The 27322-nt window shown below is 35.3% G+C and overlaps 9 protein-coding genes and 1 non-coding gene across 12 annotated transcripts in view; 4 read left to right on the top strand and 6 right to left on the bottom strand.

Moving 5' to 3' along the window:
- Positions 171 to 3463, bottom strand: LOC104740909. The gene is made up of 4 exons (XM_010461651.2): positions 3154 to 3463; positions 2626 to 2842; positions 2338 to 2435; positions 171 to 2167 (listed from the first exon to the last, which is right to left on the bottom strand). The coding sequence occupies exons 2-4, from the start codon at positions 2840 to 2842 to the stop codon at positions 374 to 376; spliced, it is 2109 nt and encodes a 702-aa protein (XP_010459953.1). The 5' UTR covers positions 3154 to 3463; the 3' UTR covers positions 171 to 373.
- Positions 5781 to 7880, top strand: LOC104740907 (probable pectate lyase 22). The gene is made up of 3 exons (XM_010461637.1): positions 5781 to 6003; positions 6248 to 6994; positions 7352 to 7880. Exons 1-3 carry the CDS (start codon positions 5879 to 5881, stop codon positions 7716 to 7718), a joined length of 1239 nt encoding a protein of 412 aa, XP_010459939.1. The 5' UTR covers positions 5781 to 5878; the 3' UTR covers positions 7719 to 7880.
- On the top strand, positions 8567 to 10151 carry LOC104757199 (GDSL esterase/lipase At5g63170-like). Its single transcript, XM_010479929.1, has 5 exons — positions 8567 to 8804; positions 8917 to 9047; positions 9145 to 9381; positions 9480 to 9726; positions 9988 to 10151. Exons 1-5 carry the CDS (start codon positions 8567 to 8569, stop codon positions 10149 to 10151), a joined length of 1017 nt encoding a protein of 338 aa, XP_010478231.1.
- LOC104740894 (BTB/POZ and TAZ domain-containing protein 1-like) lies at positions 13647 to 15925 on the top strand. 2 transcript variants are annotated; one of them, XM_010461624.2, is made up of 5 exons: positions 13647 to 13871; positions 13980 to 14119; positions 14438 to 14741; positions 14917 to 15260; positions 15550 to 15814. In XM_010461624.2, exons 1-5 carry the CDS (start codon positions 13737 to 13739, stop codon positions 15734 to 15736), a joined length of 1110 nt encoding a protein of 369 aa, XP_010459926.1. In that variant the 5' UTR covers positions 13647 to 13736; the 3' UTR covers positions 15737 to 15814. The 2 variants fall into 2 exon arrangements, with proteins under 2 accessions (XP_010459926.1, XP_010459922.1); XM_010461620.1 differs by having other exon boundaries at positions 13648 to 13871; positions 14435 to 14741; positions 15550 to 15925.
- LOC104740883 lies at positions 19143 to 19923 on the bottom strand. The gene has a single exon (XM_010461612.2). It carries the CDS (start codon positions 19834 to 19836, stop codon positions 19411 to 19413), a length of 426 nt encoding a protein of 141 aa, XP_010459914.1. The 5' UTR covers positions 19837 to 19923; the 3' UTR covers positions 19143 to 19410.
- On the bottom strand, positions 20011 to 20082 carry TRNAT-UGU. The gene has a single exon. It is a non-coding gene; the product is annotated as a tRNA-Thr (tRNA).
- On the bottom strand, positions 20298 to 22001 carry LOC104740873 (probable inactive purple acid phosphatase 29). The gene is made up of 3 exons (XM_010461600.1): positions 21616 to 22001; positions 20978 to 21378; positions 20298 to 20890 (listed from the first exon to the last, which is right to left on the bottom strand). Exons 1-3 carry the CDS (start codon positions 21908 to 21910, stop codon positions 20414 to 20416), a joined length of 1173 nt encoding a protein of 390 aa, XP_010459902.1. The 5' UTR covers positions 21911 to 22001; the 3' UTR covers positions 20298 to 20413.
- On the top strand, positions 23895 to 25574 carry LOC104740851 (nucleolin-like). 2 transcript variants are annotated; one of them, XM_010461578.2, is made up of 3 exons: positions 23895 to 24083; positions 24847 to 25033; positions 25223 to 25574. In XM_010461578.2, the coding sequence occupies exons 1-2, from the start codon at positions 23940 to 23942 to the stop codon at positions 25000 to 25002; spliced, it is 300 nt and encodes a 99-aa protein (XP_010459880.1). In that variant the 5' UTR covers positions 23895 to 23939; the 3' UTR covers positions 25003 to 25033; positions 25223 to 25574. The 2 variants fall into 2 exon arrangements, with proteins under 2 accessions (XP_010459880.1, XP_010459871.1); XM_010461569.2 differs by lacking the exon at positions 25223 to 25574 and having other exon boundaries at positions 24847 to 25203.
- LOC104757180 lies at positions 25219 to 26155 on the bottom strand. The gene is made up of 5 exons (XM_010479908.1): positions 26056 to 26155; positions 25817 to 25964; positions 25589 to 25719; positions 25413 to 25505; positions 25219 to 25314 (listed from the first exon to the last, which is right to left on the bottom strand). The coding sequence occupies exons 1-5, from the start codon at positions 26146 to 26148 to the stop codon at positions 25219 to 25221; spliced, it is 561 nt and encodes a 186-aa protein (XP_010478210.1). The 5' UTR covers positions 26149 to 26155.
- The window catches only part of LOC104757169, a 3854-nt gene continuing 2706 nt past the window's right edge, over positions 26175 to 27322 (bottom strand). The window contains exons 7-11 of the mRNA XM_019231465.1: positions 27197 to 27318; positions 26889 to 27095; positions 26650 to 26797; positions 26422 to 26552; positions 26175 to 26338 (exon numbers count right to left, since the gene is read on the bottom strand). Coding sequence (XP_019087010.1) covers positions 26216 to 26338; positions 26422 to 26552; positions 26650 to 26797; positions 26889 to 27095; positions 27197 to 27318 — 731 coding nt within the window. The 3' untranslated portion in view covers positions 26175 to 26215. The remainder of the gene's footprint in view (positions 26339 to 26421; positions 26553 to 26649; positions 26798 to 26888; positions 27096 to 27196; positions 27319 to 27322) is intronic.

Here is a 27322-nt window from a genome sequence, read left to right as displayed (position 1 = left end):
TTTTTTATAACTTTGTTTGTTAATTTAGAATTTTAGATTCACAAGGATTTCAATTCATTGTATTTTTTGGTGTATAACAGATTAACAAATACTTTTACAATGTAACGAAAATCCATCAGAAATTAGAACACACTAAAAAGATATTAGTACAAAAGACAAAAAAAACACAATAACAAGAAAGAAACACATGAAAATATAAACATCTCATGTTTATCTACCAAGTACCAAACCCAATTCATACATTTTATATATATGATGATATTAATTACCATAATATATAAAGAAAGTGAGAAAGTAATATAGTGGAGCTTACACAAACATAAGAAGAAACTGAGAAGGGAATCAGTCATCATCACTCTCACTCACTCACTCATCACTGAGTTGCAGAAATCGCAAACTCATGAAGGATCCAGCCATTGTCCATGGCACGGCTAGCATACAACTCAAACTTCTCTTTCGCATTCGGTATATCAAGTGACAAGTCATCCAGGCTATCTTTAACACGACCGAACCCTTTCGTCATTTGGTTAGTTGTAATCAATCCTTCACCAAAACACTCCTCAAGCAGATTCAGTAACCGATCATTCTGCTTCTCCATTGCCATCACCAAAGCTTTCTTCACTACTTCGTGGTTAAAAAATGGCATCCCTAGATCGCGGATACATTGACAAGCTTCTGATGTTACTCCTCCCGTTTCGTATTCTTCTAAAAGTTTCAAGATTTTGTCCTTTGCATCTTCCACTATCCATCCGGTTCCACCACCCCAGCTTCTCAGGAGTCTCTCTCCTGCGTGTCGGGCTGAGATGAGAGTCCTGGCTGAGCGGACTGTTTCGCTTCCGGTTGATTTTGGAGGTAGCTTCGTTGAGATCTCTTCAAGGTTAAGTGGAACTAAGACGTCGTCAATCACAGCTCTAGCTAAAAACAGGGCAAGTTCGTTTGATGCGTCCATGATGTCTAAAGCGGTGTCTTCTGCGGATTCCAGGAGCATAATGAAACCGTTTATGAAATCTTCGGTTGAGAATAACTCCATGTGAAGAGCAGAGAGAAGAACCGAAGCCATTTCCTTTTCTCTGTTTTTCCTATCTAGAGCAAGAGTTATGAGCCTCTTCAGAAACACTGGGTTATATTCAGGTGTCCCTAAATCTTGAAGACTGCGGATTAGCTCAGGAATGTCATCTGATAAGAAATATTCCTGAATTATGTTCACTGTATCCTTCTTGTACTGTTTTAGCTTTCCGTCTTCACTTGATTTCCCTTCATCTTGATCAGAGGTTACCTTAAATGAATCATCAAGCCAGCCTCCAGAAATAGCCTTTGGAACGATAGAATTAAACAGCTTTTTGGCAGATGGGATATCTAGAGCAAGGTCATCAAGACTCTCTGCTACTCGGTAGAATCCTTTCACCATTTGACTCGAACTGATGAGACCTTCTTCAGCAGCTTCGTTCAACAGCTTTAGTATACGTGACTCAGCGGATTGAGATTCCATAGCCAGAACCAAAGCCCTCTTCACGACCTCGTGATGGAAAAACGAGACGCCTAATTCCCTGATGCATCTACAAGCTTCGTAAGTGTCTCCGTTTTCCACGTATTCCTGTAAGATTTCAGATATCTTTTTCTTTGTTTCTTCTACTGTAGTGTGAGTACTACCTCCCCACTTCTTCTCCACTAGTTCTGCATGGTGAGGAGCTGAGAGATAGCTCTTTTCTGCAGTCACAATTACCTGAAACCCTTTGGAAGATTCTGGAAGAATTTTCTTAGATCTAGTCAGAAAAACCGGAGGGAGAATTTCGTCAACGATAGCCCGTGCAATAAACAATGCAAGGACATTAACAGCATCAAGAATGTCCACTGCTAGGTCATCCACAGATCTGAGAAGTCTAATAAACCCATCCCTAATTTGATCAGGTAAAATGACATCAACATACAATGCAGAGAGTAGCACAGAAGCCATTTCCTTCTCCTTATCATGCCTGTCCATGGCCATAGAAACAAGTCGCTTGGTAAAGTAAGGATGATATTCACTTGAACCAAGTTCCCTGAGGTCAGATGCCGCCACTTTCACATCCCCGGTGCTAAAGTATTCCTCAATGATGGAAACTACAGCCTTTTTGTAATCATCCAACGGGTCTGATACAGGTGAATCAACAAGTCCATCATATGCGTCCTGTTAAATTGTATACATGAATCACAAACGCATAAATAAATTGTATACATGAATCACAAACGCATAAATCAAACTATTAGTAAAGGTTAAAGTCAGCTGATGCTAGATATAAAATTCCTAAACAAACAAGAAAAAGTATCCAACACAAAATAAAGGCGCAAAGTAAGTACCTCTCCACTATCGTAATTTGGATCATTCTTATCAATACAGCAGTCACCGTCATCAGTGTCAAGAAGCTTTCCCCAAGTTCCTTTTCCACCAGCACCCTCTACAGATATCAATACCACATAAGTAAACCATAACAATTGAACTCTTTTACTGAAAACTAAAGTCTAGAAACTGCTTTCATTCAAGATACTTTCAAAGGGAACAGATAAATAGTCATCTCGCTCACTACAAAGGATATATTTACCAAGAAACAATCACAAAAAGGTTAAAAAAAGTTCAAGTTTTTTTACCCTTCTTAACACGAATATGCTTCCCTGAGTGTGTCCGTCGCACATGCCTCAGTGGAATCCCAGCTACTGGCCCTTTGCCACCAGTGGGTGACTTAATGTTCAAATCAGCAAACAGAGTATGAGATTTCGGCGATGATGACAAACTTTCAGCATTCTGAGTTGCTATTTCAAGCTTTTTCCACTGTCCATCAGTCAAGATTCCCTCACCCGATGCCATCTGTAACAATAAAACGATCATTATTAACTCATAAACACATAAACTGAAAACCAAAGAGAAAAAAAATTGACTCTTTCCCCCAAAACCCCTAATAACGATCAGCAAGAACATGAGGTATCACTACGAAATTTCCCACCTTTATCAGTAAACAACACTAATAAAACCAAGAACAAGAAACCCACAAGTGCTATTTCCAAGATACTACACAAGAGACCTTAAACAACTGTTAAAAAGAACAAATCGATTGAAGTAAACAAAACACAAGAATACAATCACAACTATATAAAGAAACAAAATCTAATATTTCATGCCTGTGATCGTAAGAATACAAATCCAAATCGGGAAACAAAGTCGTCTTCTTTACTGCTTGGCTCGGATCTCGAGCCAAGACAGGAAAGACAAGTAATCGGATCTCCAGCACACCGGTAACCAAAAAAGAAAACGACCGGAAAAAGTATCAACGTCAAGTAAACAAATCGATAGTAAGTAGATGATAACGAACGATCAATCGAATCGCAAAGATTCAAAAAAAGTCACCGATTCCTTTAGACAACGACGAGAGAGGATTTGGATTAGGATCACCAAAAAATAAAAAAACACACAAAACAAAACAATAAAATAAAGTTTAGTGTTCTCTTCCTTTATATACGATGGGACACGTCATCAACCATGTACGTGGAGGGCTTAGATATTTCCTTTTTTAATTTTAGTTTATCCAGAACAACGGGCCGTGTTGGATATATATAAAGGCCCATTAAATTAGATATTTTGGGCTTTTGAATGAAAAAAATTGTAAGCTTGCATGGTGGAATGATTACATCACGTCATTATGGCATCATGTATGTACATAAAGTCTTTAAAAGAGATATGGATAAGTTTATTTTATATATATTTTTTTTTTGGAAGAACTTAATCCGTTTTGAAGATTATGATTTGATTGATAAACTTTAATTTTGTTTCGTTATTTTAGTGAATGTAATGTATGGAAATTATATATTTTAGAACACTGATGAATGAGTAGAAGAAGTTGGCAAGTAGTTTTCAAGCAAAACCGTCACATGCCTTTTGTCTGGATTAAGTCTCTGTTTCTCTGATCCGACGGTTCCTTTTACATCTACCACCTTAAATTTAAATCGAACGTCTCTAATGGTTTATAGAAATGTCAATTCTCTCTTTTTTTCTTGTTTTCTGAAACAAGACAAGTCAATTTTCGCAAGGAAAAAAAATGAAATCTGAATTGATGTCATATGGAAGAGAAGACTTTTGATGGTGGTGAGCATTTGTTCGAAACAGTGATTTGGATTACTTGATAATCCAAATGATAAAGCTTCGTTTTGACGATGAGAATACCTAAGCTAATGCATGTAAAACTCTATTTAATATGGTTGAATTAGATATGATCGATCATACTCAATGATTATTGAACTTGCTTAGTCTAATGCTATCTTTTGTATTTTATAAATCATGTAAAACATAGTAAACAAAAAAAAAGATATAGGTTAAACATAGTAAACTATAACGTTATAGTTATAAGTATATATTTTTGCATTTCAGCTTTGAGAACATTCTGATACAACCAAAAAAAAAAACAAGAACATTAATGTCGGTTCTCGATCTTTGTCACGTACGAGAAACATAATCATTTACTACTAATCGAATGAATGTCCAAAACTTTCTAAAAATTTAGGATATACAAAAAATTGTTATGATTGATTTCTGCAATTGATGTACAAAATACACATGATTTTGCTTGAATGTATGATAAAAATCACTTGACTAAAACTCATGATCGACTATATAGGAAGATAAAATGTCGGTGAGACTCATATAATTGTATAAGTTGATAAAATATAGAATTTATTAAAAAGTGTGGAAGATATATATAGTGATGCAAGTACTTCCCATGTGCATTGATTGTCATCAATACATGATTTTTAAACCAGCCAAAAATTTCAAAACAAGTCTGATTGTTGGATATGAATATACAATTTCTTTATGGTTATAAAAGAATTTATGAAATTATTATATGAGCGTAATTTATTGAAAGATTGGACACGAAGTCGAAGCACATGGTTCGGTGGTCCCAAAATCAAACCTCTATGGGCCAGTGTCGGCTCAGTTCTCCTATTCCATTGTTTTTGGTGGGTCTTCTTTTCTCTTTTTTATACTTTTCCTGCGAACAACAAAATATTTTTGAGACACAAAAATAAATCACTGGAAGAAAAAAAAAACTAACACTCTAAAGATAAATTTATCAATTATATCATCTTATTGTAACAATAAGATTCTTGTATTCTGTGGTAGCCACGCCCGGTCTAGAGGATAAGCGGCCTTGGCCAAAAAAACTGCCATTAACCCTTTTATGTGTGTTTTTTCTAAAATGTATCTTAACTAATACAAGTTCAAACATTTTTTAAAGCTAGTGTTAATTATGGGTTATATGAACCTATGATCAGCTAATCTTTTTAACTTTAAGAAAAAGAATACAGTATGAGCTAACTGTTAGGCTATTAATTATAGTTCAACGGTAAAGTTATAATAAATGTACAAAACTAAACCGTATTACTAAAAGTACACTAACACACTGTTGACTTTTGCTTCACCCTACATAAGTGTTCACCAACATTTATCTTTAAGTTCGTTGAGATTTAATAACGATCGAGTTCTGTTTCTTTCTCCAAGCTACGTGACAATTGCGCTAACTGTTAACCTGGATGTTAATTGTTACATAGTGGGTTGTTAGTGTACATTTTCATTTTGAGTAGGTAATGAGCCCTATTTCTTCTTCTCTAAATGACTTAGGTTGATTCCATTCTCACTCGCTAAACAAAATAAGAAGAGGAAAAAGCTAAAAGCAAGGGTGGGTCCAATTTCACATCAAGTTGCATGCGCAATAAATCACCCGAAGTGTTTCATATGCTATATAGCCTCTAGCTTTGCTTTGTCTTTCTTCCTTCACTCATATGTTTCGTCCCAACTCTTATTCCTGTACACCTTAAGAAAAAAGTTATCAACAACAAATACCCAATAAACGCAATGCTACATTCTTCATATCTATCCTTCACACTTCTTGTCTTTTTCTTCTGCTGCATTTTGTTCTCCACGCTCGCTTCGTCTTCGCCCGTTTCCGACCCTGAGCTCGTTGTCGAGGAAGTACACAGGTATTGTAACAAAAATGTAACACGTACGTTGGTATTTAATCACTCCAATGTTTCGCTTGAAATATTGTTTCCATGCTCTTTCTGTTGAAGGCTAGTTACGATCTTCATCAGTCATCACAAACTGACTTGTTGTTACTCTATTGCTGCATTAATAGCTGTGACCACTAATTACGAGTGCGCCTAATTACATACGTCCAGAACAATTAATGCTAATAAATTATCTGTTGGTTAATTAATTCTTAAGGAAAATAAATGAGTCGATGTCAAGAAGGAAGCTAGGGTTCTTCTCTTGCGGGACAGGTAATCCAATCGATGATTGTTGGCGATGCGACAAGGACTGGGAGAAAAACCGAAAACGGTTGGCTGATTGCGGAATCGGTTTTGGCAAGAACGCAATTGGTGGTCGTGATGGTCAAATCTACGTGGTGACTGATCCTGGAAACGACGATCCAGTAAACCCTAAACCCGGAACACTAAGATACGCAGTTATTCGAGATGAACCGCTCTGGATTATTTTTAACCGAGACATGACGATCCAACTAAAAGAAGAGCTCATAATGAATTCTTTTAAAACCTTAGACGGACGAGGAGCATCCGTACACATCTCTGGTGGGCCGTGTATAACCATACAATACGTGACCAACATCATCATCCATGGTTTACACATACATGATTGCAAGCAAGGTGGGAATACGTACGTACGAGACTCACCAGAGCATTACGGGTGGAGAACGATATCCGACGGTGATGGTGTGTCCATCTTCGGAGGGAGCCACGTGTGGGTTGATCATTGCTCGCTCTCGAATTGCAACGATGGGTTAATTGATGCGATTCGTGGATCAACGGCTATAACGATCTCTAACAATTATTTGACGCATCACAACAAGGTTATGTTATTGGGACATAGCGATACGTATGCACAAGACAAGAATATGCAAGTCACTATCGCTTTTAACCATTTCGGAGAAGGCCTCGTCCAAAGAATGCCAAGGTATTTTATCGAAAATAGAATTTTTATTTTTAGTATACTTATATATGTGGATATATGTGTAACCAACTATAAAAAGTCAAGTATATATTGTCGGTTGGGCTTACTCTTAAAAGAAATAGCAAAGCCAAAAAATACAACAAAACTAAACTTTAATACGTTTTTCCTTTATCAAGATCTAAGATGGATCAACCGAAATAAGTATGCTGTCTAAATCAATTGAAAAACAGTTGGGGTTAGTTGAGCTAATATATTAATCTTATATGTAGATCAGTATCAGATAGATAAGTTACTCTATAGTCTATAAGTAGAACATGAAAATTAATTTTAACAAACTAATGTGAAGTTTTGTGGATATAGGTGTAGACATGGATATTTCCATGTGGTGAACAATGACTATACACATTGGGAAATGTATGCAATTGGAGGAAGTGCTAATCCTACCATCAACTCTCAAGGCAACCGTTTTCTTGCTCCTGATGACTCTGATAGCAAAGAGGTAACAAAGCACGAAGATGCGCCCGAAAGCGAATGGCAAAGCTGGAATTGGAGATCCGAAGGAGATCTAATGCTTAACGGCGCATTTTTCACGTATTCTGGCGCTGGACCAACTAAATCTTCAAGCTATTCAAAAGCTTCAAGCCTAGCCGCGAGACCGTCCTCTCATGTTGGTGAAATAACTGTAGCTTCGGGTGCACTCAGCTGCAAAAGGGGCTCCCGCTGCTGATCATAGCCCACCAACGTGTATGTGTGCATCGTGAGCGTGTGTATATATATATATACATATATATGATTACTGAAATCCAGTACTTGAAAGCTAAGTATGTAATAAATTACATTTTATGGTTGTGTCGGCAGAGTTATTTCACTTTTGGTAAAACTTAACACACTTATAAACTGTTTATACTATTTTTTGTTAACTAATACTCTCGTTTCAAAAATTAACAAAACTATTTTACATTTATAATGTGACTTTTCAAACTTAATTTTAATTATATCCCTAATATAAAACTAAGAACATATGAATTTAAGTTATTAATATGATTTAATTAGTGATATAGTATTAAAAAGGGACATGTTTGGAACTTTCTGTACGTAAGAAGAATCTGAAGATGTTTGAATTGAGTTAAAAAGACACTTTCATAAAATAGATGAAGAATTTAAAACGACTTGTTAATTAACTCACGTTATGTGCATCAATGCATGTTACATATTTCTCAATATGATAATACAAATATATAGAATCACGTCCATTAAGGAAAAAAACTATGATGTTTAGCATTAAGTCGTGTGAACCGAATCAAACTGCCTACATCTAATAGCCAACATGATAACAGAATTCTATAGAAAAAAAACACAAGAAGGGTAAAAACAAATCACCGGATAAATTCGATTCGGTTCACCTCTTAAAAATTAGTTTATTTAGTAACAGAAATACTAACCATGGCGCCATAACAATTAACAACTATGGTTCGTTCGTTAATCAGTTGCCGGCTCTACAAATAAGCCCAAAGCCTTTCTAAAACATATATTGAATTCAGAGGCAAGCAGAATATATCAACGCATACAATAAAAATGAATTATATAGCTATTCACACCACAATAGTATTAGTCTATGTTATATCAGTTTCTATCGTCCATGCCGGAAATATAACCGCGGTTATAGCGTTCGGAGATTCGATACTCGATACGGGCAACAACAATAATCTCTTCACTCTAACTAAGGTTAATTTCTATCCGTATGGAAGAGATTTTGTAACTCGGATACCCACAGGAAGATTTGGCAATGGAAGGATTCCTACAGACCTGATTGGTAATTTTCTTTTACAATAAGAAAAAAAAAAAACATTTTCACCATTTTACTTATTAATTAAGAAGTGAATTCATCATTCAATTTTATTTTTTTGGGTGAAATATGAATGCAGCCGAAGGTTTGGGAATAAAGAATATTGTACCAGCTTATCGTAGCCCATTCCTTCAACCCAATGATATCTTAACCGGTGTTAGTTTTGCTTCTGGTGGTTCCGGTTTAGATCCAATGACCGCCAGAATTCAGGTAATTAAACTAATTAAGATATAATGTGATTAGCTTTTTTTCATCTAATAATCTATATTGACGACTAATAATATCATATTTATTGGATCAAAAATAGGGAGTGATTTGGGTGCCAGACCAGTTAAACGACTTCAAAGCTTACATAGCAAAGCTAAATAGCATCACAGGAGATGAAGAGAAAACAAGATCAATCATATCGAATGCGGTATTTGTTATTTCCGCTGGAAATAACGATATTGCCATCACATATTTTACAAATCCAGCAAGAAACATGCGTTACACTATCTTCTCATACACTGACTTGATGATTTCATGGACTCAATCATTCATAAAGGTATAATAATTTTTGCGAGAGTTAAATTCCAAATTTACATAATTTGACATAAAATTTTAATTTTTTGATCATATGAAAAATATATATATTGATAATAGGAATTATATAATTTGGGAGCAAGAAAATTTGCAATTATGGGAACATTACCATTGGGTTGCTTGCCAGGAGCAAGTAATGCTCTTGGAGGGTTATGTCTAGAACCCGCAAACGCAGTGGCTAGACTTTTTAACCAGAAGCTAGCTAACGAAGTCAACAACCTCAACACGTTGCTCTCAGGTTCTCGTTCCATCTACGTCGACATGTATACTCCTCTTCTTGAACTCGTCAAAAACCCTCTAAGATCAGGTAAATTTTAAATCACCAAAATCTTAGTGTATTTTTAAAACAAGTTTTTTTTCAATATTTAAAGCTATGAATGGTTAAGCTATATGAAGCGAGAGAGAGACCAAAAAACATATTACAAAAGTGTAATGTGTTTTTTGGTAAGTTTTGTCCGCTCCGTTTCATATAGTGTGTGTAACCATTTAAAACATGAATGCAATCATTTATTTCGAATCAGAAGTTCCTGATTTTTTTTCTCAAAATTTTTTTGGTAATTTCTTTTAGGATTTACCTCGCCAAGTAGGCCTTGCTGTTGTGCTCCGGCGGCTCCTATACCATGCTTGGATGCATCTCGTTATGTGTTTTGGGACATTGGACATCCTTCGGAGAGAGCTTATCAGACTATAATTCCTCCGATTATCCAACAAATCCAACAAAGCTTCGCTTGATTTTGGGTGTCTTCGTCTATTCGACAATTATCTAATTTGTTGTCAACATTTAAACAACTGTTATTCTATTTATGTGTATAGAAAAGAATTTATTCTTCTTGTAAGTGTTAAATATTGCTTATTTTTTATCTATGTTTTCTCTATGTACAATCGTTGTTTTCATACTCCAAGTCCATGCCTTCAAATATTTTCTTCAAATTTTGGGCCCTATTCAAAGGGTTAGACCCAATTCCTTCGGAGCTCACTTGTAAATTACACACAGCTTCAACAAAATTGAAGCGTTTGTTATCTAATCATGAATGAAGCCCACAAATTTGTTTTTTTTTTATTCCTTTTTTGACCAAGTTCAAAGACTATTTTAAAAGGCTAGCTTGAGAAAACTACCCGCCACGGCTACATTGAGAATTTGTGATCAGCCAAATTATCTATTTTACTTTATTCTACTTTAATTTAATTATTTTGTGGTATTTTCAATTATAAAAATATAAACATATCCGATTAGCATAAAAGTTTAGAAGAACGAAAAAAAAAAAGAGAGATAATTTTCCAAATAGTAAGGAGTCAGCGCCTCGTCGACGTTCTTGGCTCCGAAGACCAAGGGAGGGGTGGTCAGGTCAACGGTCACCCTGGTTTGTGAATTGGTCAACCATCCTATTTATGTGTTAAGCATCTTTTTCTTTTCTTTTTTTGTTTGAATGTTTTTTTTCCAAACTGTCACTACCAATATTTAGTAGATTTCTACCATTTTTATTAGGGTTAAGTACATCATGATTCATGATACTTTGTAAATATAAAATATATATCCAAAAAGTCCAAACTCTAAAGATAAGATCGGAGTACTATATAACATACACATCAATCTCCAGTGCTTCAAAGAGTGATCAAGTGGAATATAATCAGTTTAGAATTAGAAAGTGTTCAGTAATATTTTAATTCCCAAATGCTAAAATTTGTTAGCAAGAATCTTATTACATGAAATCATCAAATCCATTAGTTTATTAACACTTTTCACTTTTGTCTTCCGTGGAAACTTATCCACAAGTTTTGGATTTTGATGTTTCGTTTTCTTAAAGAGCCATTTGTGAATACTTAAAAGTTATAACAACAACATGAGTAATTTATCCAACATATACATACTTGTAGACTTAATGAAAGGATAACAACCCCCAGCAGCTTATAATAAAATACGTAAATGTTATAAAACTAGAAAAGTGTACATAAACAAAACTACAACAACTCTCAAGGCTTAAAACAAATTTTGCAATGTGTAAGTTAGAATATTCATGGCCTTGTCAGCTTGTCTAAACTAGCTATGGTCAACACATATGCTCGGATACCTAAAACGTTCGGAACATATGTAACGGTGTTTAAAGTCATAATTCGTTAAATTGGTTCAGATTCATATTTGTCAATGTCAGATAATTAATATTGATACGTCGTACGCGCAACATCAAAGTCTATAAATTTTCCATTTTCATCACGTGTCATCATGTCAATGGCTAAGCTTGACTGTTATGAATGGCGCAAACCACCAAATCTGCCAACGTACACAATATTCACGATGCACTTTATTTCCTTCCACGATATTCAATTCTTCCAACTTCTTTGATGTTGTGACAATTTAATAGACCAGAATAAAGAAAATTTAGTGGCATGAATGGATAAATCAGAGAATGGCAAGTAGCCAGACAAGAGGGGCTTGAGAGTGGATGAGGATCAACCAGACACGTAGACGAGGAGGTGGCTCTTGGGAAGAGGCAAAGGTCGGTTAACTTTCAATAACCGGCCTTTCTCAACTATAAAATAACCATATATCGACACTTTTTCTACATTACAAGGCAAATATTTTTTGACCGGTTTTATCACTTTTGCCCACGTAAGATCAATAGAAAACGTATACATTCGTGACTTCATGGGGACAAACGATCCTACATGGTACCAAAAGTAATACTTGTTTTGTTGTCATCCCAAACATTATATCAAAAGTAATAATACTTGTTTTGTTGTCATCCCAAACATTATATGAACTTTTTAGTGGAAAGTAAGAAAATAATAGTATATGGGTGTAATGTTGGGAATATAATAGAGTCGACAACACTGGTGTACATCGAAAGGTCTAATTAAACACTAATATAATGATCATGATCTATAGGTTAGATCCTGTTGGTATAATCAGGTTGGGAATAAGAAAATATTTGTTAGGAGGCACTGCGGCTATTTGACAATGCTTGAGACATATTAACGCTATTGAATTTTATAACAAGATATATTACAAAACACTTTATACATATGTAACCGTAGTTAGATCAATGTAACTCATCAAGAGTTTCAGATATGATCAGTTCGGATTGAAGAAATAAAGTTTTTATTGAATTTTAACCAAAAAAAAAAGTTTTTATTGAAATTTTTTTTTTGTATCAAACTTTTCCGACTGGGAACAAAAAATGATATTTATCATCTCAATAATTTTTTTTTTGGTGAATCATCATCTCAATATATATTTTTTTTTCAACATCATCTCAATAATTTTGTAAGGCTAAGAATTTTTTTTTTTTAAGAATCTGTACATTTATTAGTCAATTAACAAGCGTAAACGACATAAGTCCACATGGGCTTTTTTTTTTGGTTGTTGTTGGGTTTGTTTACATTTATTTAGGGGTTGTATGTTGAAATAATGATTTTGGAAAAATTTGATATATTTTAAAGAAGTTGATATGATTTATAGTAAAATTCTTTGAAATTCCACCTAAAACCATGAGATTTGGATTTGTGTATTTTTAACTAAACAAATTCTCTCAAATCCTCCAGGATCCCTACAACTTATTAAAATCCAAATTCACAAACTGTTTTGAATAACAGTGGATTTTAAAGTAAATTTTTAAATTATTATTTCAATAATAGTGGATTTTAAGAGACTTTTTAAAATTCATCATTGAATAACCTAAGATTTGTAACTTTTACACAAATCACTTAGTTTTTTTTTTTTACAACAGTAATTTTTTTGTCTTTGATTAACACTATTCTATTTTCTGTTTGGTACATAATTTTTTTTTTAAGTAACAATAAATAGCCAAGCTAATTATTATGGGTATTATCTGTATGATCAAAAGACATTAACACGGGGAAAACAAAACCACAACCTATTATTTGAATCTGGAGTTTTATATATCATAATGACTTATAATAAAATTGATACAGTTAAAAGACAGCCGCAAATTATTTATCATGAGTCATGAGACTTATCTAACATACATACACATACAATACAGATCTGAGAGCCTTAAACTCCTGATAATACAGTTCACTAATATAATATTGTTACAAATTTATTCAGAATAACAACAAAATACAGAGAATCAGATACACGAGAACGAGTGTGTGTATAACAAAATAAAAGAAAAAAGATATTTTATCTATAAAGAAAGCCACGTGTAAATCAGAAAAGGACCAAAGGCTTCGTTGAGCTGTCTATAAAACACAGAGAAGCATGCCTCTATGCTTCTCCATCATTCAATTAAGAACTCCTCCCACCCAAAATTAAAAAGCCACGTACCCATCACTCTCTTTCTCTCTTAACGCAAAACGATGGCTATAACCGCTACTACAAACGTCGGCGACGTTTCGTTAAACGCTGATAAAGTTTCATACGATCTTGTGGAAACTGATGTTGATATCATCACCTCTGGTCGTCGTCGTATTCCTGCACACTCTGGTATCCTCGTAAGTTTTCTTTTTCCCCGATGAAACTTTTTACGTTCTTCATATGATCAAACTTTTTGTAGGGTTTGGTTTGTTAATCTTTGGTTTTGTTTTAAAAAAAAAATGCAGGCTTCAGCGTCACGGGTACTAACGAACATCATGGAGAAGCCTAGGAAAATCCACGGCGGATCATCCAAGAGAGTTATCAAGATTCTAGGTGTTCCATGCGACGCCGTTTCAGTTTTCGTCAGATTCCTCTATTCACCAAGGTTCGTTCGTTTATTCATAGTATCACCTTTAATCAAACTAAATACATCCTCTTAAACTTAAACCTTTTTACCTAATTCGACTTTTCAACTTTATGAATGTTTAATACCAATTTTAAAAGTAGTACCTCACAACCAGCTGATGTCCAGATTGTGATTGATTTTGTTTAAAAATGTGTGAAACACAACACACATAGGTTAGACGAAACAACCTAGAACCAAATTTGAAAAGTTCAACTGGGATGTCTTTTTAAAATCTTTTAATTATCAAAAGTTTACTGCGCAATGACTAAAATACCCTGACTTGTCTTTGTTTAGTAGTCTCACCGAGAAGGAGATGAAAACGTATGGGATCCATCTACTGGCTTTATCACACGTGTACGTGGTGACTCAGTTAAAACAGCGATGCACTAAAGGCGTTGGTGAGTCAGTAACCGTCGAAAACGTGGTCGATGTTCTCCAGCTGGCTCGGCTCTGCGACGCACCTGACCTCTTTCTCAAGTGTATGCGTCTTATTCAGTCCAAGTTCAAGACCGTTGAACAGACCGAAGGTTGGAAGTTTCTTCAAGAACACGATCCTTTTCTTGAACTCGACATTCTCCAATTCATCGACGAGGCTGAATCGGTAATTTTTACTCATCACAAGACCTTCTTTTGTAAAAACTTGGTATTCAAGAAAACTCTGTTTTGTTGTTTGATCCTCACGGTTCGATCCGTAACCAATATTTTGATTACTAGCATTTTGAATTGAATTTATTCGAATTAGCTTCTAATCATAGTTTTGGGTAAATTTCTTGCAGCGGAAGAAAAGAAGACGGAGACACAGACGAGAACAGAATCTGTATATGCAATTGAGTGAAGCCATGGAATGTATAGAACATATATGTACCGAAGGTTGCACACTAGTCGGACCATCTTGCAACTTAGACAACAACAACAAGTCAACATCTCAAGTCAAAACCGGTCCGTGCAGTGCCTTCTCTACTTGTTACGGTCTCCAACTTCTGATACGTCACTTTGCAGTATGCAAGAAACGAGTAGATGGCAAAGGTTGTGTCCGTTGCAAGAGAATGATTCAACTCCTTAGACTCCATTCTTCCGTCTGCGACGACCAATCTGAATCTTGCCGTGTCCCTCTTTGCAGGTAAAATTACCGACATTTTAGAATCATTAAAAACCACATTTTAAATGTTCACTTGATTTTTTTCTTTTCTTTTTAAAACTTTCGGCGCCAATTATAATTGTTGTATGTATTGTGGTGGTAGGCCTACTTATTAGATGATGAGTCGTGATCGGACGGCTGGAAATATTTTGTTTTGTTGAAATTGTTATAAGATATTTGTTTTTTTTTTTAAATCAAAAGATATTTTTGAAAGCATAAAAATCTGATATCGTTGTCAACTTTTTTTTTTTTTTTTTGGTGATTGGAATAGGCAATTTAAAAAAAGAGGTGAAAAGGACAAGAAAATGGTTGAGGAGACGAAGTGGAAGGTTCTGGTGAGAAGAGTTGCGTCCGCGAAAGCCATGTCTTCGTTGTCACAATCAAAAAAGAACAAAAGCGAAGTGTTATTTAAAGAAGAAGCAGAAGATTTCATTAGAATCCGGAACAAGTTAATATGAATATTGTAAAATATATGGCATTTTAGATTGTACAATGAGTGTTTGTTAGAAGCCATTATTAGAGTTGGAGGTTTTGTTTGTTTGTAATTTGTCTTTTCGACCGGTTGATTGGGTTAAATTTGTTGATGAGTAACCCTTTCAACCTGTCTTTGTTTGGTCAGATTTTTATATAAATGTGTTATTGGTTAATGGTTACAACATAGTATAACTAAGGTTTTGGAGAATTTGTGGTAAAAAATATATATATATACAGAATTGTTGAATCTCGGTGAAAACACGCTAACAACAGTACACATGGGATTCAAAGGATTATCGAATCTGAATAATTTCGGTATTAAGTTAAGTTTGGGTTGGTATAATTCATTTTTGACAAGATGTATCATGTATCACAGATCATCATTCTTTTGTCGCTGATTGGTCTGCTAAATTATATGCGTAAACCTGATTGCATCTGAATCATTAAAAGATCTAATTGATATTCAAGTTGGATCGGTCTAATCAATCACAGTAGTATCAACTATGCATGATCACATAATGAGAATTTGGAAGGAACGAAAATAGAAAATACATTTAAGAGATCAAAATTGACCAAGCGGTCGTAGTCACTGATATGGTGGAAAGGTTGATCATAATTGAGGAGGATTCGAAAGCAAACAAAGGCAAATTATTAGAAACAAACATGTGCTTAATTATAAAAGTTAAAAACAAGATATTTCTTTAATCATTCTTTCGTCGACTGGCAAAAAAGGAAAGACGCGTGGGGAACAGATGAACCACGCATTCTGGTTTCGTGTCTTACATTTCTACTCATACTGCTTAACTACCAGATGAATGCATTTTACTTGAAAATATTCATATCATATTCACAGTCAAATTCTTGTCATTCTTTTTAAAACCCTAAACCATGTTATAAAAAAAAAAAATTGAGAAAGAGATTAGGAAAAATAGGGCAAGTTTAATCACTAAATTTTACTTGCAGTTATTAGTAGTAGCACTCTTAAACAAATACTATCAATCAAGATTTTAATCTATTTTCTTTTACATGCATAAAACTTATTTTTAAATTTTATTGATGAAACTATATCATACATGAAACATAGAATAAGATTCTTTTTTTTTTTTTAAGTTACATATATAAAAAGAAAAACAACATGAAATAAGTACCATGTCCATGCATGTGTGATAAGTGACAAATTGACAACCCGTCAAGCTTTCTGAGTAGTGGAGCCATGCAGCCACCGATGTTTTCATACTAGACGACAATAATGATTCCGTATCATGATAAAATACAAGTGACCAGATATTCAACCACGTATGAACTAAAGAGAAAACTAAAACATATACAAAAGAAGAAAAGGAAACGGCTAAAATACTATTTATATTGTATGATATTTTGAGTTTGTTAATAGTATCTGATTTATAACTTTAATTCCACTGATGACATTCTTGTTTGTCGCTCTGAACACACAAAACTTAAAAAAAAAAACACGAAACTTAAACTTTTGGATACGTTTCTTATTAACTTTACTAAAGTCATATTTCTATCTAACCCTATAACATTAAACTTATTCCTAAAACCATCCACGTATCTAACCCCAAGCTTAAAAGAGAGAAGAAAGAACAAGAAAAAGGTAGGATCAGAAATATAGATGGGGATCAATTCCAAAGCTATTGCTTCTTTGATCTTAGTTATAGCATTATGTGCTGCCGTTTTGAGCACACTGGGACTGGGAGTAGCTCAAACAGAGCCAACAATATCAAGTATATTTTTCTCCAATTTCTCTCATCAATCCGGTAAAATGTTGGTTATCGATCTTCAATGTCCAAGGATGTGTACTTCAAATTTACAATTCAATTTTTCTGGCCAATTTGGACACATTGGAGCCGCATGTTGCAATACGTTTTCGACCATAGATGCAAACTGTTGGCACCAAATGTTCCCGTTGAATCCGTTCTTCCCACATCTCTTCTCAAGGATAGTGCCTAATTCACCCGTATGCAATTGAAGATGAGAATGAAGTTTTTAAATGACACACTTAGCTTGTAGGTGTTAGCCTTGAAGTCTAAGATATTATCTCTTTTGATTCTCTGTGACGATTCTCTAGAGTTTTGTTATCGATGTTAGCAGAAACAAAAGTGAGATACTGTATATAGCAAAAGTTATATTTTTGTTATTCTTGAACTCAATTATGTTATGCAGTACAAAGGAAAAAGATAAAGAGTTATCAGTTTGAAATTTTGAATGTTAATGGACATCAACCACTAACATCAAAGAAGATGAACGAAGCATATATCCAATCATCTTGGAACAGTAATCAGAGGAAAATCCTCTGTTCATCGAGAAAGAACAGATAATCAAAGGCTTTGAACAATGCCAATAAGTAGGTTCAAGATCATCATAACCCATTATTCTCTAAGGTTGCAGCCTTGGCACATGAGTCATATCCGACAAACGAGAATGTCAAAAAAACCGATGCAGTTAAACTTCAGAGTTGGAACAACAACCCTATTGAAGCAGGGAAAGCAGAGAAACACAAACTTTCGTAAGATGTAAAACTTGGAATGGTTAGTGTCATTCTTCTGATGTGAACTACTACAAGTTGCAATGGCAAGTCTTTGAGCGCCCACACAGAGAGATTACTATGACTCACTAACTATGTCTGCAAACTCTGCATTAGTGCGTTTTGAAAATGTCAAACAATTTCTAGCTACACAAATAAAGTCGAAGATCGGTATCCTCTCTATCTATCTCAAAACATAAAGTTGGTAAAGAAGTCGAAAATCCATCAGATTGTTCATACTTGGAATGGTTAGTGTCATTCTTCTGATGTGAACACAAACTTGGAAGCAGAGAAACACAAACTTTCATACTTGGAATGGTTAAGTGTCATTCTTCTGATGTGAACTACTACAAGTTGCAATTGCAAGTCTTTAAATGCCCCACACAGAGAAACTACCATGACTCACTAACTATGTCTGCAAACTCTGCATATGGGAGTCTTGAAAATGTCAAACCATTTCTACCTACACAAATAAAGACGAAAATGGGTATCCTCTCTATCTAACTCGAGACATAAAGTTGGTAAAGAAGTCGAAGATCCATCAGACTGTTCATCAGCTAGTGATCAAATACCAAACAATCTGAGGATACCACCCATCCGCATCAACCGATATAAAACTTTCTAAAACACGAAAGGTAAACCAATACTTGGATGACACAATGGGATACTTTACCCTATAAATCTTGTAAGATTCCACAAGAATGCAATGTGAGTCAGAGTATCTCAGTTAAAAGCTTACAGGAAAAACACAAACTTTGAACATCCAAGCAAACTTAAGAGACTTAAAAATGCCATCTTTATACTCTCAAATCTCAGCAATAACAATACATATTGTGAATCCAGAATAATTCAAACAATTGACGTTATAATAAAGACATAACACAGCTTTTCTTATTAGAAATGTGTTGGCAAAACAAAACAAAAGAAGAACACAGATGACTAATGACAATGCAATGTTGTAATCTGTAATATGGGAATCTCAAAGGCTATTCAAAGAAACTTTTTGTTCCAATTCAAAGAAAAAGGTTCATCCTTTGAATCCTAATCTTAGACAAGACATGAAAGGAATGAAAATCTCACCGGAATAGCAAATAAAAAGAGAAGCAGCAAAATCTAAGACTTGCGACCAAGCTGTTTCCTGAGTTTCCTATACTTGTGCTTGTTCATCTTCTTCTTTCTCTTCTTCTTCACACTATCAGCATAAATCACAATCTCCTTCGCATCTTTCTCCTCATCCTCCTCTTCCTTTGTTTCAGCTAGATCCAGACCTTGGATCTTATTATTGGGATTCAAGCATAACCCCATAGAGAAACTTGGGTAAAAACGCATAGGTTGGTTATCGAATTCATTCCGGGAGACTGTAATCACAGGGTTAACTAGAGAAACTGGATCGGGCTTCTCAAAAGCAGACTCGATGTTGTTGTTGTTGATGAAGAAGGGCTTCTGGTATGTGAAGAGAGATGGAGTAGTACTAGTAAGCCTCTGGATTGAATTGAAGCAAGACTTGTTCTTGATGAATCTATGCATTAGATTCGCCATTGCGGATCCAACAAAAAAAAAACCCTAAGAAACCACAAAACAAGAGAGAGTGACGACGGATGAAGATGAACGAGACAACGTCAGGGGTTTTTCAGTTTTGGGTCTTTTGGCTTAAACGACATCGTTTCAATGGTAACGACGTCGTTTCTTCATGAGGGAAAAAAAACTAAAAAGTGCCCGCACGCAGGATCGAACTACGGACCTTCAGTTTACAAGACTGACGCTCTACCACTGAGCTATACGGGCTACTTGTTTATCATTTCTCACTCTTTATATATATCTCTCATTTCTGATAAGCATACTAATCATAGTCATATTATTTGAATCAAAACCAAAATTAGCTGATGGAATGTTACCAAAACTTATTTGAACTAGTATGTAGATCAGATTGCAAATACTGTAATCAAGATTCATCATATATTTGTATTTGAAGGTCAATTACATCAAAACCGAGCTTCAACTAACTCAATGAGAAACTGTTTTTATTTTATTAATTTGGTTTATCCGTATCTATAGAACCAAACACCAAACATTTTTTAGTAGACAGATCAAAACATAACCATATGAAATGATAAACTCATAAACGAGGAACAACTAATCCGTTTGCAGAACTGTTCCAAAGAACCTGAGCGTCAATAACAGAGAGATGCTTATCATCAAGCCTCTTCCATGTCCTAATCGACTTCACATCTCCCCAAGTACCTTTCCCCTTCTTATTCAAATCAACAACCACAACTCTTGCTCTTCTCTCCCATCCAGCTAACCCATAAGCATGATACCCAAATCCACCACCATAACATAGATTCAACCCTTTGAGTTTACCACAGAAGTCGTTGACATGGTCGTGACCAACAAACACAGATTTCACATCTCCTCTAGCTACCAATGTTGTGAAGAAACCTGAGTTTGTTTTAGCCGCTGATGTAGCTTCTTGTCTCACTCCTTTTGTAGCGTTCTTTGAGTCGAAACTCCAAAACTCCGGTAATGGAATGTGAAAGTAAGCTAGTCCTGGTGCTTTACCTTCTTGAGGATTAGGCTTTGCATTGTACTCTCTCTGCAATAACAAGAGTCAAAACAACAATGTCATCAATATCAACAAACAAGACTGTTTCATCTCATCATTGATGTATTATATATATACCTGGAGACGTTTTGAAGTGCGCTCAAACCAAAACTGCTGAGAAGTTTTGATCCAATCATAAGTACTGTCCATGTCAGGAACACTAGAGTAATCTCCACTATCGAGAAAATAAAGATTAAGAACAGACTTGTTCTGTAGATTGGAATCAGAAGCTCCATGGACTTTGAGATTGTAATTACCAAAACCATCAATGTAATGAGCAGCTTCAGGAGGATTCACTTGAGATAAAGTGTTTGGAAGCTTCACAATGTGTTCCATGAGTCCTTGTCTTGTCAATGTAGATTCTTGATCATGGTTTCCCAACACAGCAACCCAAGGGATCTTAGACTCAATAGCAGGAGCAAACGCTGCGTTTAGTGACTTCACTGCGTCTTTAGCATCAGACCCATAAATATTATCACCTGAAACCAAAACCAAAACCCCACAAAGGTAATAAAATTGCATTAAATTCAAAATCAGGGTTTATGCAAACAACCATAAAGTTCAGATTTTTACAAATAACACAACCATAAAGTTCAGATTTTTACAAATAACACAACCATAAAGTTCAGATTTTTACAAATTATAAATCGGATTTGTGGTAATCGACAAGGAAAAGATTAGGGATTTGTTAAAAATTTGGGATTTTTTTTTTTTACCGGTGAAGACGATGAGATCAGGCTTCTCGGCGGCGATGACACGTGACATGAAGATGGTGGTGTTGAGGTCAGAACAGTGAGGTTTCTGGCTAGGAAGAACATTGTTACACGGGGTTGTGGCACCGTTTGCGTAATGCATATCAGCAACCTGAAGTATCTTGAACTCGCCGTTCGCACCGAACCTGAGTTCCTGACGACGAGCTGATGCTGGAATCGGAGATAAACAGAGACATGACAAAGAAACAGAGAAGAGAAAGGAGAAGAGTAGGCTTATGTTTCTTTGATTGTTCGCCATTGTTTTTTTGGTACCAAAGAAAGACGATTAAGCGGACTTTTTATGGTCGTGTCTCAGTGTGTCCGGAAGAAGCCAAAACGAAAGAAAGAACAATTGACTAGGAATGTTTTACTTTTCAAAGTCGTTTGTGTAATTTATCTTGGCGTGATAATTAATCAGGAGTTTAATGACACACAACTACCAAGTTCCAACCATATTTTACTTTTAACACAAACATAACTCGATTCAGAGTCATTATGTAGAGATTACATTTAAGGCTTCTCCGGAGTTATGTTTTTACTCTGTACATGACTAACAATGAGACTTGTAGTTGATTTATTACTTGGTTTTTATTATATGGTTGGTTTTTAAATTCGCATATTGTCAAATGTTTAACATCAAGAAAATATGGGTTGTCTTCGTGCTTTCGTTTGGAAGCACTTACGTATTCGTGGGTTTAGGAGGTAACGAAAATTTCCGAGTAAATCAGTACTAAAAAAGAAAGAAAAAAAAAAAAAAGCACTAACGTATTCGTGGGTTTAGGACGTAACGAAAATTTCCGAGTAACCAGTTAAAAAAAAAAAAAAACATTCGTTTCAAAATAAAAGTCGTTGATTGACTTGGAATTATTAATGCTATAGGCTATAGCGACCAATACATTTCATGAGAATTTTACATACGTAACAGTGATCAAAACAACGAATACAAACTTGAACATTATCGAGTTATTTTAAAATATAATAAGATATATAATAACCATTGAAATGGATCGGACCAGGAATGCTTATTCCCCCATTTAGCTTCATTAGTGGAATCGAGAACTTCATCAAGGTGACTTATTAGCCAGAACAATACCTTCCACCATCATCATCAACATGATCAATCTCAGTGAGGTAAACCTCGATCAAGAACACAAGCTTCTGGTGATAAAGACCTGAAGCAAGAAACATGACTTATGTTATGTATATATGCTTTCTAAATCTATTTCGCTATCAAGCTATATATATATATTGTAATGTAGACATACAAAAACTCAGAGACTTCAAGACTTGTAGTAGACGTACATATATATGTGTGGAGGTAATATAAAGAGAGGTTTTGTGTCGTTGTTTCGAGAAGCAAGGCCGTATTGTTATATTCCCGCATGCGACGTTTCTTTCTCACAGGAAATGGGTGTGGGAAAGAAGAAAAAAGTATAAAGAGTTAACCTTTATAAAGGTGTGTTTGGCCTTTTTAAAATAACAATGTGATAGCTTTTTCGTTTTACCCTAAGTTTTTTACGCAATGTACAGCCTTTACAACTATTCACATCACATATATTTGCAAAGATTGATAGTCAATATTTTATCTATAACTGGCTTCTTTAAATCACGATTAGAGAGTACTGTATATTAAACAACAGTGACAGTGAACGACATCCAACTTAAATAGCTAGCTAGTGGAATAAAACATAGGAACATTAAATCTTATATGTAGATATGCGTGAAATATAATTAAGAAGACTCTTCCATTAGATTAATTAAATTTATGATATACAAAAATGCTAATTTTACTTTGAGAAGATTATAAAAACTGTGATATATGTATTCGCAAGATCTTCGATGTTTTATAATTTATAGTATAGTCTTATAGATAATCAAATATCTGTATTTTATCAATCGAAGATCAGATGCACTATACAGTGTGTATATTTTTTGTTCGAATTTATTTTGTTTTTAATATTATAGGTTTCAAGAGTAAGTCACGCGCGGGAAGGTAGGGAGTGGCCCAATGGGCCTACGCGTAAGAACCACTTCTCTTTACAATATCTAAAGTAAAAGGGCTCACTAGACATAGCACTAGGGTAAATTGCTTTTAACTTCTTCTTTTTTTTAACAGTAATTAAGACAAAGATTACTTTTCACTATTTACGATTACGCAATAGTAATGGGCTAAACATGGATAAAAGCCCAGTAACAAAAACGCAGTGTTTTGATAAACCTACTGCTGCTGGTTGTTTAATTTATTTTGTCTGTCGTCCTCCACGAAGAAAGAAGAAAGGGAGAGAAGAATGTTACAGTTTCCGACGTTGATGAGTCAGTTCCCGTCGTCGACGAAGGAAATACCGGCGTCTTATTTGCTTCCTTTACAGTGGCCTCAACCGCAGAACGAGGAGATGCTTCTCGCCATGGAAGAAGCTGAGTTCGAAGAAAAGGTATCTTCTCTCTCTTCTTTCGGAATCTGCTGATTTCAGTTTTCGAGTAGTTACTGAAGCATACTTGTTTCAATCTTAACTCCTTTAATTTCCATGTCATTAGAGCTGATTTTGAATGTGAACCCTTAATTTGATGATAACCGGATGATAAATTATCAATCTTTATTTCGATCCGTGGTGGTGATATTTTATTTGTTTTTAGGCAGATCGTTTTCTATATCTCACATTGATACCATGATGCTATAACCGATGAACTACTGTTTCTGGATCAAAAAGTTTGAATATTTAGTGGATTCCAATGCTGAGTTGTGATTCTAGTGTTGTGGTTTTTCTCAGTGTGTAGAGTCCATTTGATATAGGCATTTTTGTTCATTTGACTATCATTTTTTTATAGTTTTGGTTAGACCTGCAAACATGTATAAGTAGACGAGAAGATCTGTGGATGATCTAGAAGTTTAGTATGGTTTGGTTCCTAGATTAAGTTTGGAAAAAGAATTTGAGTCTATCTGTACATTTGACTACCATTTTCAGTGTTTCAAATGTAGTTCCGTTTTCCTGAATCATTAAAAAAAAGAGTGAGGAATTAAGCAAAGAGGAAAAATTGATGTTTCAGTTACTGATTTGGAATCAGCCATTGTGAACTTTAGACAAGATTAATCTTTTCTCAAACATTATTTACTAGAAGCTTAAAACCTCACCACCTGTCTCCTTGTCATGTCAAGACAAGTTTTAAGTAATTCTTGTGGTCTCTGGTTTGGTGCAGTGCAATGAGATCAGAAAGATGAGTCCTGCTTTACCGGTAATTGGAAAACCAGTCGTTGACAACCAACAAGAAGAGGATGATAATGAAGCAGAGGATGATGATGCAGACAATGCAGAGGAATCTGATGGTGAAGAGTTTGAGCAAGAAACCGGATAAAAAAACTCTTGAGGCTGGAAACACACACAAGGTTCATAATTCATGGAACTAAGATTGAACTTTAAGGCTACGTATCTGAACCTTCTTGTGCTAAAACCACTGTGATTCTGACTTTTGAAGCCATTTTTGATTTTTTGTTTGTTCTGTTATTTTCAATCACTTCTGATGATTTTGGGATACATCAATGTTTGGTTTTCTAAATTTGATACACACTTGTTAGGTCATTGATGGGACAGCTTCATAAAACAGAATCTCTGGCCGGACCTTCCTTTCTCCACAGTATCTGACCACATTCTTCCAGTTACCAACAACCTATATGTCATTTTCACCACACATATCTCCATCACCTCTCTCTCGCCTATCTAAATTCATTATTCAACTCAAGCAAGACAAGCAGTTTCGTCTTTTACCTCTCCTTCAAAAGCAGTGCGTCTGAGTTTGACCCACCGGTTCTTTTCATAAACTATGCAAATGTGCTCTTCTTCTTCTTCACCACAACCAACCTGCGTCACATACGTTGAGACTGTAACAGAGACATAATGAAGAACGATAGGACAAATATTTGTGACCTTGTTTCAGATTTTACCATTGACACAAGCCGGTAGTTGGTGTTTGGTTCTACGCCTTCATATAGCCTGCTGATGTCTATTTCCCACTCCAAAGCCTTTGTTGTTTCAAATACTTCTTTCTCAGTTTCGCTCTTCTCCCATTCCAAAACTAGTGTTGCAAACCCACAAAACACCAATATTGCTATATAAAAAGCGTAATCAATGAAATGAGTAAATAAGATAGAAATCATGGTGGTCCAACTTACCGATTATGAAGATAGGTGGGCGTTTACTTATAATGTGATGAACAAAGTTTGTCTTTCCACATCCTCCTGTTTTAAGGTCACAGAACATTTTAAATTCCATGCGGATCACCTTAATGATATCCACAAACTCCATATTCCCAAGAGAACACTGCATATTTATAAGCAAAGAACGACGTTATAGATGTATTAAGGGGAAGTACCACTTCTGTAGGACAAAGAGGAAAACAAATGAAACATACCTTCAGGTCTCTGACTGAATCTGCAGCCATAACAATGCCATAAGAACTTTGCTCTGGATAATCTGACTTCCTTCTGCATCTGGTACAACTCATTTTTTCATTTTCCTCCAACNTATATTTCCATCACCTCTCTCTCGCCTATCTGAATTCATTATTCAACTCAAGCAAGACAAGCAGTTTCGTCTTTTACCTCTCCTTCAAAAGCAGTGCGTCTGAGTTTGACCCACCGGTTCTTTTCATAAACTATGCAAATGTGCTCTTCTTCTTCTTCACCACAACCAACCTGCGTCACATACGTTGAGACTGTAACAGAGACATAATGAAGAACGATAGGACAAATATTTGTGACCTTGTTTCAGATTTTACCATTGACACAAGCCGGTAGTTAGTGTTTGGTTCTACGCCTTCATATAGCCTGCTGATGTCTATTTCCCACTCCAAAGCCTTTGTTGTTTCAAATACTTCTTTCTCAGTTTCGCTCTTCTCCCATTCCAAAACTAGTGTTGCAAACCCACAAAACACCAATATTGCTATATAAAAAGCGTAATCAATGAAATGAGTAAATAAGATAGAAATCATGGTGGTCCAACTTACCGATTATGAAGATAGGTGGGCGTTTACTTATAATGTGATGAACAAAGTTTGTCTTTCCACATCCTCCTGTTTTAAGGTCACAGAACATTTTAAATTCCATGCGGATCACCTTAATGATATCCACAAACTCCATATTCCCAAGAGAACACTGCATATTTATAAGCAAAGAACGACGTTATAGATGTATTAAGGGGAAGTACCACTTCTGTAGGACAAAGAGGAAAACAAATGAAACATACCTTCAGGTCTCTGACTGAATCTGCAGCCATAACAATGCCATAAGAACTTTGCTCTGGATAATCTGACTTCCTTCTGCATCTGGTACAACTCATTTTTTCATTTTCCTCCAACGTGAAAAGGCGAGTTACCAAGCTTTCTCTTTCCTGATTTTTCCAGCAATGCCAAAACTCAAGGATGGCTACAAGTACCTCAGCAGCTTTACTTGACTGATAAGATAGAACATAAGATGACTTTAAAATAACAGTTAAGCTTATTGAAACAACTAATAACAATACCATGCTAAGAAGCTTATCTTCACCGCACGTACCATGTAATGAACCTCTTCTAGGTAAGCAAGTAAGTCGCTCAACAGGCCACTGTAGATTCCCTCATCATTTTTTATCACCTCTGACACAAAAGCGTCAAAGAATTTTTGTAGCGCAGAAGGAACTTG

This window comes from Camelina sativa, chromosome 2, assembly GCF_000633955.1.
Source record: "Camelina sativa cultivar DH55 chromosome 2, Cs, whole genome shotgun sequence".
Taxonomy (NCBI): domain Eukaryota; kingdom Viridiplantae; phylum Streptophyta; class Magnoliopsida; order Brassicales; family Brassicaceae; genus Camelina; species Camelina sativa.
This window is presented reverse-complemented; position numbering and strand designations above follow the sequence as displayed.

Coding starts and splice junctions, on each gene's coding strand:
- LOC104740883 (XM_010461612.2), bottom strand. CDS start 19,836: ATGGCGAATCTAATGCATAGATTCATCAAGAACAAGTCTTGCTTCAAT.
- LOC104740851 (XM_010461578.2), top strand. CDS start 23,940: ATGTTACAGTTTCCGACGTTGATGAGTCAGTTCCCGTCGTCGACGAAG. Junction 24,084..24,846: donor AAGCTGAGTTCGAAGAAAAG/GTATCTTCTCTC, acceptor GGTTTGGTGCAG/TGCAATGAGATCAGAAAGAT.
- LOC104757180 (XM_010479908.1), bottom strand. CDS start 26,148: ATGAGTTGTACCAGATGCAGAAGGAAGTCAGATTATCCAGAGCAAAGT. Junction 25,965..26,055: donor ATTCAGTCAGAGACCTGAAG/GTATGTTTCATT, acceptor ATAAATATGCAG/TGTTCTCTTGGGAATATGGA. Junction 25,506..25,588: donor ACTACCGGCTTGTGTCAATG/GTAAAATCTGAA, acceptor TATGTGACGCAG/GTTGGTTGTGGTGAAGAAGA.
- LOC104757199 (XM_010479929.1), top strand. CDS start 8,567: ATGAATTATATAGCTATTCACACCACAATAGTATTAGTCTATGTTATA. Junction 9,382..9,479: donor GGACTCAATCATTCATAAAG/GTATAATAATTT, acceptor TATTGATAATAG/GAATTATATAATTTGGGAGC. Junction 9,727..9,987: donor CAAAAACCCTCTAAGATCAG/GTAAATTTTAAA, acceptor AATTTCTTTTAG/GATTTACCTCGCCAAGTAGG.
- LOC104740894 (XM_010461620.1), top strand. CDS start 13,737: ATGGCTATAACCGCTACTACAAACGTCGGCGACGTTTCGTTAAACGCT. Junction 13,872..13,979: donor CTGCACACTCTGGTATCCTC/GTAAGTTTTCTT, acceptor AAAAAAATGCAG/GCTTCAGCGTCACGGGTACT. Junction 14,742..14,916: donor TCATCGACGAGGCTGAATCG/GTAATTTTTACT, acceptor AATTTCTTGCAG/CGGAAGAAAAGAAGACGGAG.
- LOC104740873 (XM_010461600.1), bottom strand. CDS start 21,910: ATGGCGAACAATCAAAGAAACATAAGCCTACTCTTCTCCTTTCTCTTC. Junction 21,379..21,615: donor TGATCTCATCGTCTTCACCG/GTAAAAAAAAAA, acceptor TTTTGGTTTCAG/GTGATAATATTTATGGGTCT. Junction 20,891..20,977: donor GCACTTCAAAACGTCTCCAG/GTATATATATAA, acceptor TTGTTATTGCAG/AGAGAGTACAATGCAAAGCC.
- LOC104740907 (XM_010461637.1), top strand. CDS start 5,879: ATGCTACATTCTTCATATCTATCCTTCACACTTCTTGTCTTTTTCTTC. Junction 6,004..6,247: donor GTTGTCGAGGAAGTACACAG/GTATTGTAACAA, acceptor TTAATTCTTAAG/GAAAATAAATGAGTCGATGT. Junction 6,995..7,351: donor CTCGTCCAAAGAATGCCAAG/GTATTTTATCGA, acceptor TTGTGGATATAG/GTGTAGACATGGATATTTCC.
- LOC104740909 (XM_010461651.2), bottom strand. CDS start 2,842: ATGGCATCGGGTGAGGGAATCTTGACTGATGGACAGTGGAAAAAGCTT. Junction 2,436..2,625: donor GCATATTCGTGTTAAGAAGG/GTAAAAAAACTT, acceptor TGATATCTGTAG/AGGGTGCTGGTGGAAAAGGA. Junction 2,168..2,337: donor CAAATTACGATAGTGGAGAG/GTACTTACTTTG, acceptor ACAATTTAACAG/GACGCATATGATGGACTTGT.